Raw genomic sequence first — 15134 nt, 5'->3', positions numbered from 1 at the left:
GGAGGAAGAGAAGAGGCATTAGTGCAGAGCGCCAACCCCTGGCACCGTGAAGTATTACCACTACTACAGCACTTAAGCCATCCCCTATGTACACAAACATGACAACCCTTTCAACACCTTTCGGGTGAACTGGAATGCTGATTGTGAGCCAGATCTTCTATTTCAACTTCAGTACATGACCTGACAAGTGCACTTTAAGTGGAATGGGCAGAACTTCCTACAGACATTCTCAAAATCTTGTGGAAAGCTTTGCCAGAAGAGGGAAATCTGTTATAGCCATAAAAGGGGAAACTGCCATATTTGAAATAGGATGTCCAAAAATCTTATATACTTTATGAGTGATGGGAAATTGTTGACAAATATTTGTTCATAGATAGATAGATAGTGTGGACTATGGCCAGCCATTCATCCTGGCCAATACCTCCAGGCCAACAGATGGAGCCCTCCCTGTGACATGGAGATGTCCTGAAGTCCATCAGGGCATCATGGACTATGGAGTTTTCCTGTGCAGCCCTGCTGGATAACGTCGGGGCCACCAGGGGTCGTTGCAGGGAAGCCCAGGGACTGTTATTTGCCCTATAACCTGGAATTACATCTTAGTCACAGCGACTGGGGAAATTATGTACTTCCGGGATGAAGAAGAGGAGTTTTTACCTGACCCTGAAGTGCTGGATAATCATGTGGACTGAGGGCTCAGAAGCACTTCCAGGTCAAGGACTATATAAAGGACTGTGGGAGATCCCAGGGTTGAGCTAAGTTGGGTGGCAGGGTGACAACACATCTGGGAGTTGAGGATTGATTATTATTGTGGATTATTATTGTGATTTATGAGTATAGTGGAGTGGAGGGTGCTTTGTGTACTTTATTATTGTAATAAAGGAAAATATTGGACTTTTATCTGGTGTCTGGGGTCTGATCAGAGGGTTCAAGGGGACGACAGCGCCCACTATCTGTCACGATAGATAGATAGATAGATAGATAGATAGATAGATAGATAGATAGATAGATAGATAGATAGATAGATGCACTATGTATGATTGATAGATAGATAGATAGATAGATAGATAGATAGATAGATAGATAGATAGATAGATAGATAGATAGATAGATAGATAGATAGATAGATAGATTCTTGAGTCTGTGCATGTGTGTCACCTTAAGAGCTTTGGTGATGGTACTTACCCAACAGACCAAGGGTTGGCGCTGTGTACTAATACCATTTCTTCTCCTCCCTCTACAGAACGAAAGATTGACAGCCACTCCATTGCTGACGTTACTTCCATGTCCATCCACCTGAACTCATAAACTGGAGATCATCCTTCTTGATTCAATTCTTATTTAAAACTCTGGGCTGAAAAGACTACTTCACATTTACTGTGTGTTTTCTTTGTTTTTTTTTTTGTTTTTTTTTTCCTATTCATTTATATGGGCTGGTGCTCCAAATGTTTACTGTTGCTCTTGTTCTATTTTACAATAGATACAGTAGATTACATTGTCAAAAGTAATGTGGATGCCCCTCTAAGTTATTGTGTTCAGGTGTTTATTGATAACGGGTGCATAAAAGGGAGACATCGCCATGCAATCTCTATTGACAAACAAAGCATGAATGGGTCATACTCAATGTCTTTAAACAGGGAACTGTCATAGGATGTCACCTATGTCTCAAGTCAGTACATGACATTTCCTCTCTGCTTTCATGAAATGAAGAATTAATAAAGGAAAAAACAAATGTATAAATCATAAAACCAAAGAAACCAAAATTGAAAGATTGTCAACAAGGACACTGAGGAGAAGAGAAGTCTAAAACTAAACTGGTGGGGATGCAGTCAGCCGTGTGACTAACTGCAGCAGACACCGACCACAGCACTGAGTCATTTTTAACATTTAAAAAAAAAAAAAACACGAAAAGAAGAAATCTTAATTGAATGGAAGAGACTAACATTAAATCACAAATAAAAGAAAAATAATAGATGCAGAACAGTAAAAATGGAGTGTGGATAAATTACAAAAACGACAAAAAAAAGGAAAACGACAAAAAATAGAAGTGCAAATTTAGCATTCAGGATTGAGGTGTCATGATGTAGTGTTTGTTTTAAATCTTAGAAGCAAATACTTGGTCTTAAACAATATTTTCAGAGATCAAGTAATATATAATTGACATTAGTTTTCAAACTGGATGCATTTTAAACCTTGTTATAATTAATTAGCATTATTGTGCAATGCTATTTTGATATTCTTGAGGTCAGTGTTATTTTTTTAAGGTTCATTATTATGGACGTGTGAGTTGGTTGTTTTTCTCGTTTCTTTAGAGGTTGCAGACTGTCATGCCGCAAACATGATACTTTTAAAGCTGTTTGTTGAATAGCTGTTAGGATCTGAGTTAGTCATTAATTTTTTGTGAGAAATCCAAGATGGGTTTTAACAGTCTATACAAATCCATCTATTATGGGGTTTTCTTACCAGATCAGGTCAGCTTGAGTTGCATACATTGGTACAGTGCATTGCTGTACCCATCAGATAGTGAAACAGCTCAACAGTTGGCAACTCCACCTCCCCACCAGGCAGATTCATGGTCCAGTCCCACTACCTGAAAATGACCATTTATCTGCCACAGACAGGTTTTACGTGGGCATCCTCTTGGCCTGGTCCAGCCACTTGGGTCCTCAAAAATGAGTATCCTATGAGCCGGATCACTCTCTGGGAATCATGCCACATGGCTGTAGTGCAGTAGCTGATGATCCATCACAACGCAGGTAATGTGCCTCATTCAGAACTCCTTGAGCAACCGCTCGTTCTACACAAAGTCAAACCAGCGGTACCCAAATATTTTCCAAAGAGACACAGTACTAAAGAAGTCCAGTCTTCATCTCAGGTCACTGGATAGTGTCCATGTCTCGCAACCATTAAGCAAAACAGGGAGTACCAGGAAACTAAAGACTTGGACCTTTGTCCTTTTGCAAAGATATTGGGAGCACCACACACCCCTTTCCAGTGAAGGAAAGAATGACTAGAGACCTGCTGAGAAAAGTAAACCTTTAGTTGAGGTTGACATTCTCTCTTCAGACAGACACACTGCCGATAGCCATGCACAAGAGGTCATTAAAAGCCTAGATCTTGGTTTTTATCCAGGACACTCACAAGCTTAGACACTCAGACTCCTCACTCAGTCTCTCAAGAGCCCCAATCAGAGCCTCCATTAACTCCCTGAATATCACAGAATTGTTAGCAAAGTCAGATAAGTGAATCTGTCTTCACCAACAGATACCCCAGACCCACTGGACCCCATGGCCTTGACCATCACCGAGTCCATGCAAGCACTGAACAGAACGGGAGCAAAAACACACCTCTGACAAACCCCAGAATCAACTGGGAAAAACTTAAAGGTTCTTCCTCCACTCACAGTAGCAGTGTACAGACCGGCCATGATATTCAGCAACTTTGGGGGGATCCAGCAAAGCCTCAAGATGTCCCACAAGGCAACTGATTAAAATGCCTCACAAAAATTGACAAAGGCTGCAAAGGAATATTTGCGTTTGTACTTGATGAGAACCCTCAGTGCCAGGATGCAGTCAATGGTAGACTTCTTAGCCATAAAACCAGACTGCTGTGATTGCTGGTTGGTGAGAAAGTGAACACATATCCTATTGAGAATGGACCTAGCAAGGGTCTTACCTGGCACTGAGAGCAATGTTATCCCCCTGTAGTTGTAGCAATCCAGGCGATCACCCTTCTATTTCCAGATAGGAATGACAAGTCCCATTTCCCAGTCAGTTGTGATGATGCTCTTCTCCCAAATGGAAGCAAAGATTGCTTGCAATGCCAGGAGAATAGCCTTACCATCCCCACCACCAACAACAACAACATTTATTTCTATAGGACATTTTCATACAAATAATGTAGCTCAAAGTACTTTACATGATGAAGAAGAGAAAAAAGACAAAATGAATAAAAATTAAAAAAAGGGAACACTAATTGTAGCCGCCGATGTATAAGGCGAAGTCAGGCACGGGTAAGACGCGTGTCAAAGAAATCTCACAGTCCAAAAGTTTGTTTTAAAATATTTAGTGAAAGTTAAAAGCAAATAATCCACACAAGAATAAAAAGAAAAATAGTTACACACATAGAATAAAGGCAAAAAAAAAAGAAAAAATGTATCTTCTATAAACTTAGCTTTTCTTAAGAAGCTTTGGTTATTTCTGTACTTAAAGATTATTTATTTCTTCTTCTGTATGCTTTAAACATACGGTTCAACACTTAAATTTTTTATTTTACGAGTTACTTCACACTCAAAAGGCCCGTAGGCCTCGTGCGCAAGCACGAACGCGAGCACAAACAAGAACACGATTAAAAAACTGTACACCAATGTACCTTACACAAGGCAAGGCTAGAGACTAACTGGAGAACATCGTTCACTCAAAACTGTTAGAAAATGACAGGAAAATACCAACACAATTCTATTCACGGGGGTTATAGGAACCTCTCATATTCTATACATTATCATCTAGTAAAATATTCATGAATTTTATAGAACTAGGAAAATGGCTCTTACACATCCGGCCCCTATATGCTAAGGCAGAAATCAATTACTTTAGCTTTACTTAATAAGAGCCTTCGTTATTTTACCAAACTTAAACTTTAAGAAGCTTAAAACTTAGTTTCTACTATAAAAACACAAATACTAAACTTAAGAAACTTTAAAACTTAAACTCTAATGTATAAACACAAGCACTAAATTTAAAAGGCTTTAAAATCAGGCATGCAAAGAGAAAATGAGTCATTTCAATTATATGATCCCTCATGGATTAGTGCTTTTGGTTTGCACACAAACTCTTCATACTGCACCTTTGGCATCTGGCATTGTCTTGATGACTCAACCCATTACCCAGGAATTGCGAGATGTAGCTTTATCCTCAGAGTCCTTTTCTTCATTTATATGTAAAATAACTGGATGAAAATGAGAGCATAAGCTACATTTTAATTTTTTCTTCACAATTTTTGCTATAAGATGTCCTTGTTTTAGACATTTAAAGCATAAGCCCTTGGATTTTAAAAAGTCAATTTTACCATCATAAAGTTAATGTCTGAATTGCGTTGCAGTCATTAAGATCATGCTTTTTGTCACAGAAAAAACAGTGCTTACCGTGTATACGCTCAGTTGTCTCCTTTTTATTTCCCTTTTCAACGGTAGCTGCTACATTTGAGACAAAGTTGCCCTTTCTCATTCCGCCTTTCGCTGGATATTTTTCGTGATCAGTCTTTTCTTTTTCCCTTTTGAAGGTATAGCTTGGATAGGAAGCGCCATACATTGGATCCAGGGAAGCTATGAGCCGTTCTTCTAACAATCTATATAAGTCAGCAAGACCTGGTCTTCTTTCTTTACTTTCGATCTTTGTTGCTTTATTTTGCCAGATCTCTCGTAGTTCTTGGGGAAGCTTTGATAACATAATACGGATATTTAAATTGTTTTCGAATTCGTGTCCATTCTTTAAGTCCGACATAACACTTTTACAATTACCAATGAAGAGTGTGTATGCCTTTAAGCCATCTACATCTCCTGATTTTAATTGTGGCCACTTCCTGATTTTCTTCATGTAGGCATCTCCTATTTGAATGTGGTTTCCATAAAATGTATCTAACATTCTTCTGGCATTTCTATAACCCTCTTCTGACGGCAAGCATGCGCTATTCTGAGCAATGTTTCTAGGTTCGCCTTTGGTGAATTGTACTAAATACTCTAGTTTGTTACCAGGATCACTCACTTCTTGGTCGATGATTCGATCAAACGCTCTTATAAAGTTTATATAAGTCAATGGAGCGCCTTCAAATACTGGTACCTTTATATGGGGTACATTAGGCGCTTGTGCTTTGTTTTGTTGCTGTTTCTGTTGATCGTAACGCTGTTCATGATGCAATTGTTGAAGAAGTGCTTCATTCTGTTGCTGATAAAACGGTTGCTGGGATTTATTTTTACTTTCATTCGTATTTGTAAAGTTGTAACTGTTCGCATCTGACGACTTTTCAAATTTCACATCTGGCTTCTGACTCAGTCTATTTGGGACTGCGATTAGTGCTTTTAATTTTGCGTCGGTTTCTGCAAAAGCTGCCTCCAATTCTAATTGATCTCTTTTAGCTTTTCTCTGCATTTCCTCAGCTTTTCTCTTAGCTTTTAACTGCATTTCTTCCATATCTAGAGCCTGTTGCTTTCTTTGATTCTCCACTTTAGCCAACAGCACGGTGTGTGCTGCCTCTTGAGATCTGATGACGCTAATAGAAGTCCCGGCTGAACTTGCACTACGTTTAGATTTTGCGGAGATTTGGGAGGCTTTGGCTGAATTTGCCGCTGAACTTATATGACTTTTACTTTGAATGGAAATCTGTGAGAAACTATCTTCTGGAGAGACGTCAGGAAAGTCATTCATCGTTCTGCAATCCATGAATTGGTTAGCTGAAAAGTCGGGCTGCTGGTTGATGCTTATATTTTGAAATTACTTCAAAAACCCATTCCATCGTATTTTCCGAAAATGTGCGAAAAATTTCCATTTTAGCATCAAAGTCCTTTTGTAACATTTTCCGTGTATCTTCGTTGTTCTGGATGGATAAGAGTTTGTCACTTAACCTTTTACATTCCATTTTCAGGTTAAAGAACGAGTTCTCGATGATCGATTTTATAGATTCACAATTAAAATCTTTTTTTTTTTTTTAAATCCTTCACAGTCTTCATCACATTAGATAATTGTTTGTATTTGTAGTCCATTTCGGATTGAAGTTTAGTTGTTAATGAATTGGACAGCTTTATGTCATCATCAAGATGATCCTCCATTGAAACATCATGATCGTCGTGACTTCCGCTCACACCACTGTTACTTTCAATAGAGGTTCAAAATGTATCCTGGTGAAAGAATGTAATTGTTTAAAATGGAGTACCGGAGTTTAAGTGGTTCAGTATTGGGGAAATACTATATTGTTTCTAATATCATTATTTTTTTGATAAAAATTACAGCAAAAGCCTCACTGGACGTTTTTTGGAGGCATTCCATTGAGTGCCTTGAGTTTAGAAGATGATCAATCGTAGAGAATAAGACTCTGGGATTACTAGCATTGTTATTTATAATTCTAGAGAAATTGCAGTGCATCTCAAGACAGACTATGTTGTTGTATTCTGTTATTTTAACCTTCAATATTTCATAATGGACAGTCAGTTTAGTTTTTCTGGAAAGGGACTGCTTTCTTAAAATGTTTGTAAATTTTGAAGCTGCTGATGAATCAAAGAAGCGTTTTTTAACAATATACTTCTCGTGAATGTTTTTTAGCATTATTTCTATATTAAATTGTAACAGAAAATGGTCTGATAGACCAATATCAATGATCTGCTTCACATCAACTTTTGGTCCTTTAGTAATTACTAAGTCTAATGTATGACCTGCTTTATGTGTAGGCTGACTAATGTACTGGCTCAAATCAAAAGAGTCCAGGAGGTTCATGAATTCCTTTACTTTTTGGTCACACTAATTATCGATATGAAAGTTAAAGTCACCGACTATTAGGAGTGTGTCATAGTTCACATTTACAATTGACATCAAGTCTGAGAATTCCTCAAAGAAAGACGCATTGTATTTAGGAGCTCTATACACAGATAATACTAGAAACTGAGAAACACCATGAATAACAACGGCAAGATCCTCAAAGGACTTGACTTTACCAAAACTGACATCTTTACACTTTAACCGGCTCGAGTAAATGTTTGATAAACCGCCGCCTTTCTTACCTTGGCAATCCACATGAGCAAAGCTGCAATTCGGAGGCGCAGATTCGATTAAAACAGCCATACCATCTGAGCTAAGCCAACGTTTCATTTACAATAAAATCAATTTTCCTATCACCAATAAGATCGTTGATGGAAAACGTCTTGTTGGTTAATGCTCTAACATTTAATAAAGCCATGTTGAATGTTTCAGAAGAGCAGAACTGAATTGTGTGTGCGTTATGGTTATTTGAGATAGAAATTAAGTTATTTTTATTAGCGCCGCTCTGAGTGTATGTTTTATTTAATCAATGATCTATTTTTATAGTTTTAATGCATTGTTCATCTAGAGGTCTAATTGTAATTAAATTATTTGTATTTATGCCGCACTACCAAGATGTTTTACATGCAATGAGGTTAGTTATTAGAGTGTTAATGCAGTGCACTTTTGAAGAAGATTTTCTTACCGAATTATCACAAGCATTAGGGAAGGGGTTAGAAGTAAAAATATAGAGTCGAGAGAGACAAATTACCTTAGTGATGTTTTTGGAGAGGATCCGGGCGCCGAATCTATTTGGATGAAGAACATCCCTCTTGAAGAAGTGCTGCCTCTCCCAGAAGAGGTCCCAATTGTCTACGAACCCAAAGTTTCAACTCTCACAGAAGTTTTTTAGCCATATGTTTAACGCAAGCAGATGACTGTAATACTCATTCTATCTTCTAATGAGAGGTAAGAGGCCTGAGAGGAAAATTCTTGCAGTTGGGGTCCTCCCCTTCGTGGCTTTAATTAGTGCTGCAAAGTCTGCTTTGACAATCTCCGACTGTCGGTGTCTCATGTCGTTAACTCCGGTGTGTATCACAATGGATTCCACTGCCCTGTTCTTGTGCCTCTCGAAGACTGTTGATGCACATCTCATAACATCTTGGACACGAACACCAGGAAAACAAGAGACAAAAGATTTCTGATTAGGGCATGCAATGTTTAGGCTTCGTATGATTGAATCACCAATCACAAATACATCACCCGGGGTTGAAGGCAAACTGGGGTGCGGAGAGGGTTGAACCGGTTCTGGGTGGAGTTGCTAGTCTGTTCCAATGGAGGTGTTCTAGCATTAAACCCCCACCTGCATAGCTGAAACAGGCTGAAATGATGACCCCAACGATGAGGCCCTGGGGTGAAGCTCACTTGGCCTTGAAAGTGAGCGGCACAGCGTGGTGTCAATGTTACCAAACTGCGATTTGCTGTGATGATTTCTGATGTCGGGAAGGATTTTTCCAGCAGACAAGCCTTCAAATCCCTCAGGTGCCTCCGTCTGGACAGGAGTTTCTGGATCTGGATGTCGAGAGCCTGGAGTTCTTCAGTGACGAGGTTCATCTCCCCGTTGGTCATTGTTTGCTTCTGCTTCGTGCCCTAGGAAAGAATGAAAGAGAGAGTGTTAGCCCAGCCAGCCTGGAGAAGTTCACCCTGGATACCACAGACCCCTGCAGCCTTCCCTACCCTCAGCTGGCTCACCACCTGTGAAATCTCAATGAGACTGGATGGCTCACAGCTAATTGGAGGATCATCCTCAAGAACAGTGGACCCAGAGATGTCCAGCTCCAGAGAATGTCCAGAGATGTCCAGAGAATCAGATCTAAAGCAGCTGTTTTCTTACACAAGGACTCTAATCATGACATTAGTTTGTTTTTAACATACTGTACATCTGTATAAAATGTTATCAATTTTTAACATCTTCAAACAACACCATTTTGTTTTCCACATAATAACTCCTATTTTGTCAAAGTCACATCCACCATTGCTATAGCAAAATACCCTCAAACCTCTAGAAGTGCCCGATGTGTGACATCGTCGGCCCAACCATTAAATGACTGGCACGAATATTGGATTACAGTGCCCTTAGTGTATTTTCTTGCTCTTCAAAATGTGTTTTGGTTACTGAACTTTTTTTCTGGCTTAATGGTCTTTGAGCTAACGTTTTAAACATGATGATCATTCACTTAGATTTTTTGGTTACAACTTTGGTCCCTTCATTCTAAAAATCTCCCTTGATGGCAGAAAAATAGCCTCATTGTCCAGGTTTATAGATACCACATGAAAGACTGCATTTGTTTTTTTATTTTATGTTTTAACTGTAAATACACTTTGGCAATGAAGTTTTTTTCTTTCTCTGACCATGATCTATGTCTTTTAGAATATTAGAAAAATGTAGATGAGAACAGGCCCTTCAACCCACCAAACCTCATCAGTCCCATTCGCTTAATTCAGTGAAAGGCAACCTTTTTCGATTTGCGGCGCACTAAGTCCAAAAATTTTCTTTCGCAGCACGAAATAAACTATGAATTTTTCTAGATAAAGTTTAATTAAAATTACCGTAAATAAAAAGCGAGTGATGTTGTGCTTGCGTCACAACAAAATGTTTTTCACCACAAAGAACTGGAAAAGGTCACTGAGTTTACGTTTACTGTCTTGGTCAGCGATGTCAGAGTAAAAATAAGGTTAATTTTTCCATATTAATACTCAGACGATTAAGTGGTGAGAGCTGCAGCTACAGCGATACTCTCTCATTGGCAAGAGCCGAAATGTAGTGTTCGTATTTTCTCGTTCTATATTTGCTCCGCCTTCTTCTGTTCGTACAGTGAGCAAGATCTTCTAACAACAAGACTTTTTAAGTCTCACGAGATGTGTTTTTGACACCGTTGGTGGTGATATTATGATGAATGGTGAACAGCGAAAATTTTAACTTGCATTAAAAATAAATACATTCATTTATTCAACAATCTTATTAACCGTTATCTGTTTTTCCAACATTAATTTTTTTTAAGCATTATCTTTTTAATCAACCAAAAGTTCAAAAACACTAGCAATTTTAAATAATTTTAAAATATATTAAATAAAGTTTTTGCGGCGCCCCTAGAAAATTCCACTGTGCACATTTCTCACAGGAGCTTTTTTTATCACTCAAATTTTTTTATGACTTTGTCAATCAGTTTGTTCCTAAAAACATCACATTATTGTTTTGTATTTCTGCTTTGATTATTGCTGTTTAAAAATACAAAAGTCAAAAGTGCCCCAAAAGTCCCAGTGAAAAGCATCCAATCCCGCCCATGCAATTTTAAGAAATATAACTATTCAATCACTGTTTCTAATTGGTCCCAAGTTAGAATTTCACACATTAAGGGGTATAGGGACACTCTGTTAGGTATATAGCAGAAAACAGGCACAGCAGCAGCTAGAGATTTCCATAGCTCCTCTGTTGACAACTTGAGATACTGCTGTTCCTAAGGTAAGATAAGTTCCGAATCTGAAATACAATGCATAGCTTCATAATGAAAAGTTATATAACTTTAAAATGTAATGTTTATGTTCTGCTATAAAAGATAATAATGTAAAGTAGTTTGCCATTCAGTCAGAGCATGATGAAGAAGGTTCAGTGGCAACTGGGCGACAGTCAACTGGGCAACATCCAAAGAGATTTTTTAATGATATTTAAATGACAACGTAGGGTGCTGGAAAATCCACAGAATCACTTGCTTTATGAGAGTCCTAATATGTTGAGAGTAAAAATATTCTTTAAGCCGTACTCACAGGTCACCTTTTGTGTTCTAAATAATGCTATCATACGATTGCAATCAATACCATTTATATAAAGATAGAGTTTGTTCCATCTGCAGAATAAAGTTCGTTTGTCAATTATATAAATTTGTTTTAAACATTTTAAATCACGTTGTCATTTAAATAGAATTAAAAATCTCTTTGGACCAAACTATTACCTAACTGGTAAAGGGTGCTGCCGAGTTGTATTTCACCAAGTTGCTTCTTCGCCGAATTGTCTTTCTCCGAGTTGTCTATCACCAAGTTGTCTGTCGCCCAGTTGCCACTGAACAAATGAAGACAGGGTGTGAGTGTGGAATGGAAGACAGCACAGTGGTCCTTCAGGTTGGGGGTTGGGCGTGGCGCTAACAACGCCACCCTGTAAAAAGTTACCGTTACAGAAACTACAATGAGCAAATCCATCGACAGCATGCCCATAGCAGTTCTCCACCACTATGGCAGCATGAACATCCCTGATGAAAGACGAAAAGAAGTCTGAGGTGCAATGGGGGGACTGCTTGGGCCAAAGACCAAGATCCGCCTGGGAGCATGGAATGTCCGAACTATGTTCGAGACCTCCAAGACAGCACATCTCCTCAGTGAAATGAAGAGATACCACCTAGACATCCTGGGGATTAGTGAAAGTCACTGGAAGGGCTACAAATGCCAAGTTCTACAAGATGGATCCATCATCCTCTACCGAGGCCATAAGAGTGCCCATACACATGGAGTAGCCATCATAATCTCCACCCTGCTGGACTGGGAACTAGTAAATGAAAGGCTGATCAGAGTGCGCCTCAACTCTAAGTTCTGCAAATTCACCATCTTGCAGTGCTACGCACCAACAAATGAGGCTGAGGATGAGGTCAAAGAGGACTGGTATGAACAGCTCCAAATGATAGTCTCGAAGGTACCCCAACACGACATGCTCCTGATAACTGGCGACATGAAGGCCAAAGTGGGAGCCGACAATTCCAACTATTAGAGGGCATGGGCATGGCACAAGAAACAACAATGGCAAACGCCTTGTTGATTTCTGTTTGAACAACAACCTTGTCATTGGAGGAACTATTTTTCCACACAAGATCATCCACAAGCTCACATGGAAGAACTACCATCCAGACTGACTGCATTATAACCAATGGAAAGTGGCACAGGTCATTACAAGACGTGAGAGCATATCGAGGTGCAGATGCCTACAGTGACCACTACCTGCTTGTTGCCACCATCAAGCTCAAGCTGAAGAGGTCGATGCCACAAGGCCAGCAGCAGAAGGTGTTAGATATTGTAAAGCTTCGTTATCCAAAGGAAAATAAGGAATTTGTGCTGAAACTGAGGAACCGTTTTAGCACATTAGATGTTACCCTTGCAACAGAAGAGCCCTGTGTAAACCACAAATGGAACATCATTAAAAACATATACTCTGAAACAGCAGAAAAAGTCTGTAAAAGGCTATAAACAGAGAGGAGCCAAAGAATGGATATCCGCTAAGACATGGCAGAAAATTGAGGAGAGAAAACAGTCCCAACGACTTACTGAAAAAGCCAAGCTGTCCTATAAAAAAAAAGGACAAAGAAGTGAGGAGGAGCGCAAGGAGAGACAAGAGGATCTTTGCAGAAAGCCTGGCAAAGGAAGCAGAGAAGGCCGCAGCCTTGGGGAATCTGGGGACTGTATATAGGATCACCAAACGTCTCTGTGGAAATCACACAAAGTACCCACATTAGGGATAAGAATGGCCACAGTAGCTCATCAGAGCGAGAGCAAGCAGCCAGATGGGTCCAGCATTTCCAGGAAGTGCTCAATCACCCTGAGCCAGAACAACCTGCCAACATCACAACAGACTGCATCCTGGATATTAACATCAATCCCCCTGACCTTTCCGAGTTTAAAACTGCCATTCTATCCCTAAAGAGTGGCAAGGCATGTAGCCTGGATGCAATCCATGCTGAAATGCTGATGGTCGATATTTCACCATCAACTAAAGTCCTTACTGATCTCTTCCAAAACATCTGGAACAGCGATATCATCCCTGAAGACTGGTCTAAGGGCCTCATTGTCAAAATCCCAAAGAAAGGAGACACCAAAAACTGTGACAACTGGAGAGGAATCAGCCTTCTGTCCATCCCAAGCAAAGTGTTCAGTCCTCCTTAACTGAATGGAACCAGCCATTGCCTCTAAGCTTAGAGAAGAGCAAGCAGGCTTTAGGAAAAGAAGAGGATGTATAGACAAGATCTTTGCACTGCGAAACATCCTAGAGCAGTGCTTAGAATGGAACACACCCCTGTTCATTAACTTTGTTGATTTCAAGAAAGCATTTGATAGTGTCCATCGTAACACTCTTTGGAAAATACTCCAGTACTACGGAATCCCAAATAAGATAATTACAATCATAAAAATCTTCTATGAAAAATTTGAGTGTAGTGTCCTTATGGGCAACACTATCACTGAATGGTTCCCTCTACAGTCCAGAGTGAGACAAGGGTGCATCATCTCTCCCATCCTCTTCCTACTTACCATAGACTGGATCACAACCAACACAATAGCAGATAAACCCAGAGGCATCCAATGCACTCTGTCCTCTCAATTGGAAGACCTTGACTTTGCAAACGATCTTGCTCTCCTTTCAACAAACCAGTCCAACATGCAATCGAAAAATGACAGGCTTCACATATATGCCAGACAGGCCTGACTGAACATCAACACCTCCAAAACCCAAGTGATGTGCATAAACTCCATTCCTACAGCACCTATCCAAGTAAACAGAGCAGCACTCGAGTTTGTGGAGGACTTCACCTACCTTGGCAGCCTTATCAGCAAGGACAGCGCTGTCCATAAAGACAATAGAGCAAAGCTGGGAAAGGCCCAGGGTGCCTTTTCCCAACGCTGTTCCATCTGGAGGTCTATACAATACAGCCTAAAAACATAGATGCTCTTCTACAACAGCAACGTAAAGTCTGTCCCCCGTATGGTTCAGAGTGTTGGCATGTGGTCAGCACAGACATGAGGAGAATTGAGGTCTTCCACAACAGATGTCTCAGATGAATGTTCCAGATCTCGAAATTTCCATTTTAATTACGTAGTTTATCTTGTCATTAAAGTAGAACATCATAAACCTCATCTTAAAATCGTTTAATTAACCAGTTTCTCAAATCACGTTGTAATTAAAGTAGCACGTTAAATGCTTTGTTTTGTATTTGATATTCAATGTGCTCTATGTGTGTGAATCACTACGTGCTTCCGCTTTATCTTTCTTCGACAGGACACAGAATCCATTACATTTGTGATATTACAGCTCTCTGAATAATTAAAATACTGAGATGTATACGTGATATCTTTTTCATGATGATAGGAATTAAAGCATGTTATTAAACAGGGGAACACGGTGCATGACCTTTCGATGAAATTATTGTAGCAGTACTGTCTCTTTCAAACATACTAACCTCCAGTTCCTGTGCTTACTTTTCTTTCTCCAAATACAAAATCGCCACACAATCAGCTCTGTAATAGACGTTAAGCCATCTGTAAGCTTACAATGACGATTCTTGAAAACATTTAAGGAACATTGAAATATCTTTGTAGTACATGTTTAATTATTCTATCCATCTATCCTTCCAGTGTTGCGTCAGCCCCAAAAAGAATACAGCACAAGGTAGGATCAATCCCTGAACTAGCTAGCGTTGTGGAACCGTGTCCTCACATGTTTAATTAACAATACAGATTATTTAAATGAAGTTAAAGTTTTATCCATATAATATAATCAACATATTTTGTTGCATTTCATCTTAAAAATTATATCGTTAT

The 15134-nt window shown here is 39.3% G+C and overlaps 1 protein-coding gene across 1 annotated transcript; it reads right to left on the bottom strand.

Moving 5' to 3' along the window:
* Window positions 1-4747: 4747 nt before the first annotated feature.
* LOC120539738 lies at window positions 4748-8310 on the bottom strand. Its single transcript, XM_039770120.1, has 3 exons — window positions 8275-8310; window positions 5141-6889; window positions 4748-4944 (listed from the first exon to the last, which is right to left on the bottom strand). The coding sequence occupies exons 2-3, from the start codon at window positions 6432-6434 to the stop codon at window positions 4871-4873; spliced, it is 1368 nt and encodes a 455-aa protein (XP_039626054.1). The 5' UTR covers window positions 6435-6889; window positions 8275-8310; the 3' UTR covers window positions 4748-4870.
* Between the last annotated feature and the right edge of the window lie 6824 nt (window positions 8311-15134).

The sequence above is a fragment of the Polypterus senegalus genome, chromosome 11 (genome assembly GCF_016835505.1).
Source record: "Polypterus senegalus isolate Bchr_013 chromosome 11, ASM1683550v1, whole genome shotgun sequence".
Taxonomy (NCBI): domain Eukaryota; kingdom Metazoa; phylum Chordata; class Cladistia; order Polypteriformes; family Polypteridae; genus Polypterus; species Polypterus senegalus.
Note: the sequence above shows the minus strand (reverse complement) of the source record. Positions and strands in the feature narration are given on the sequence as shown.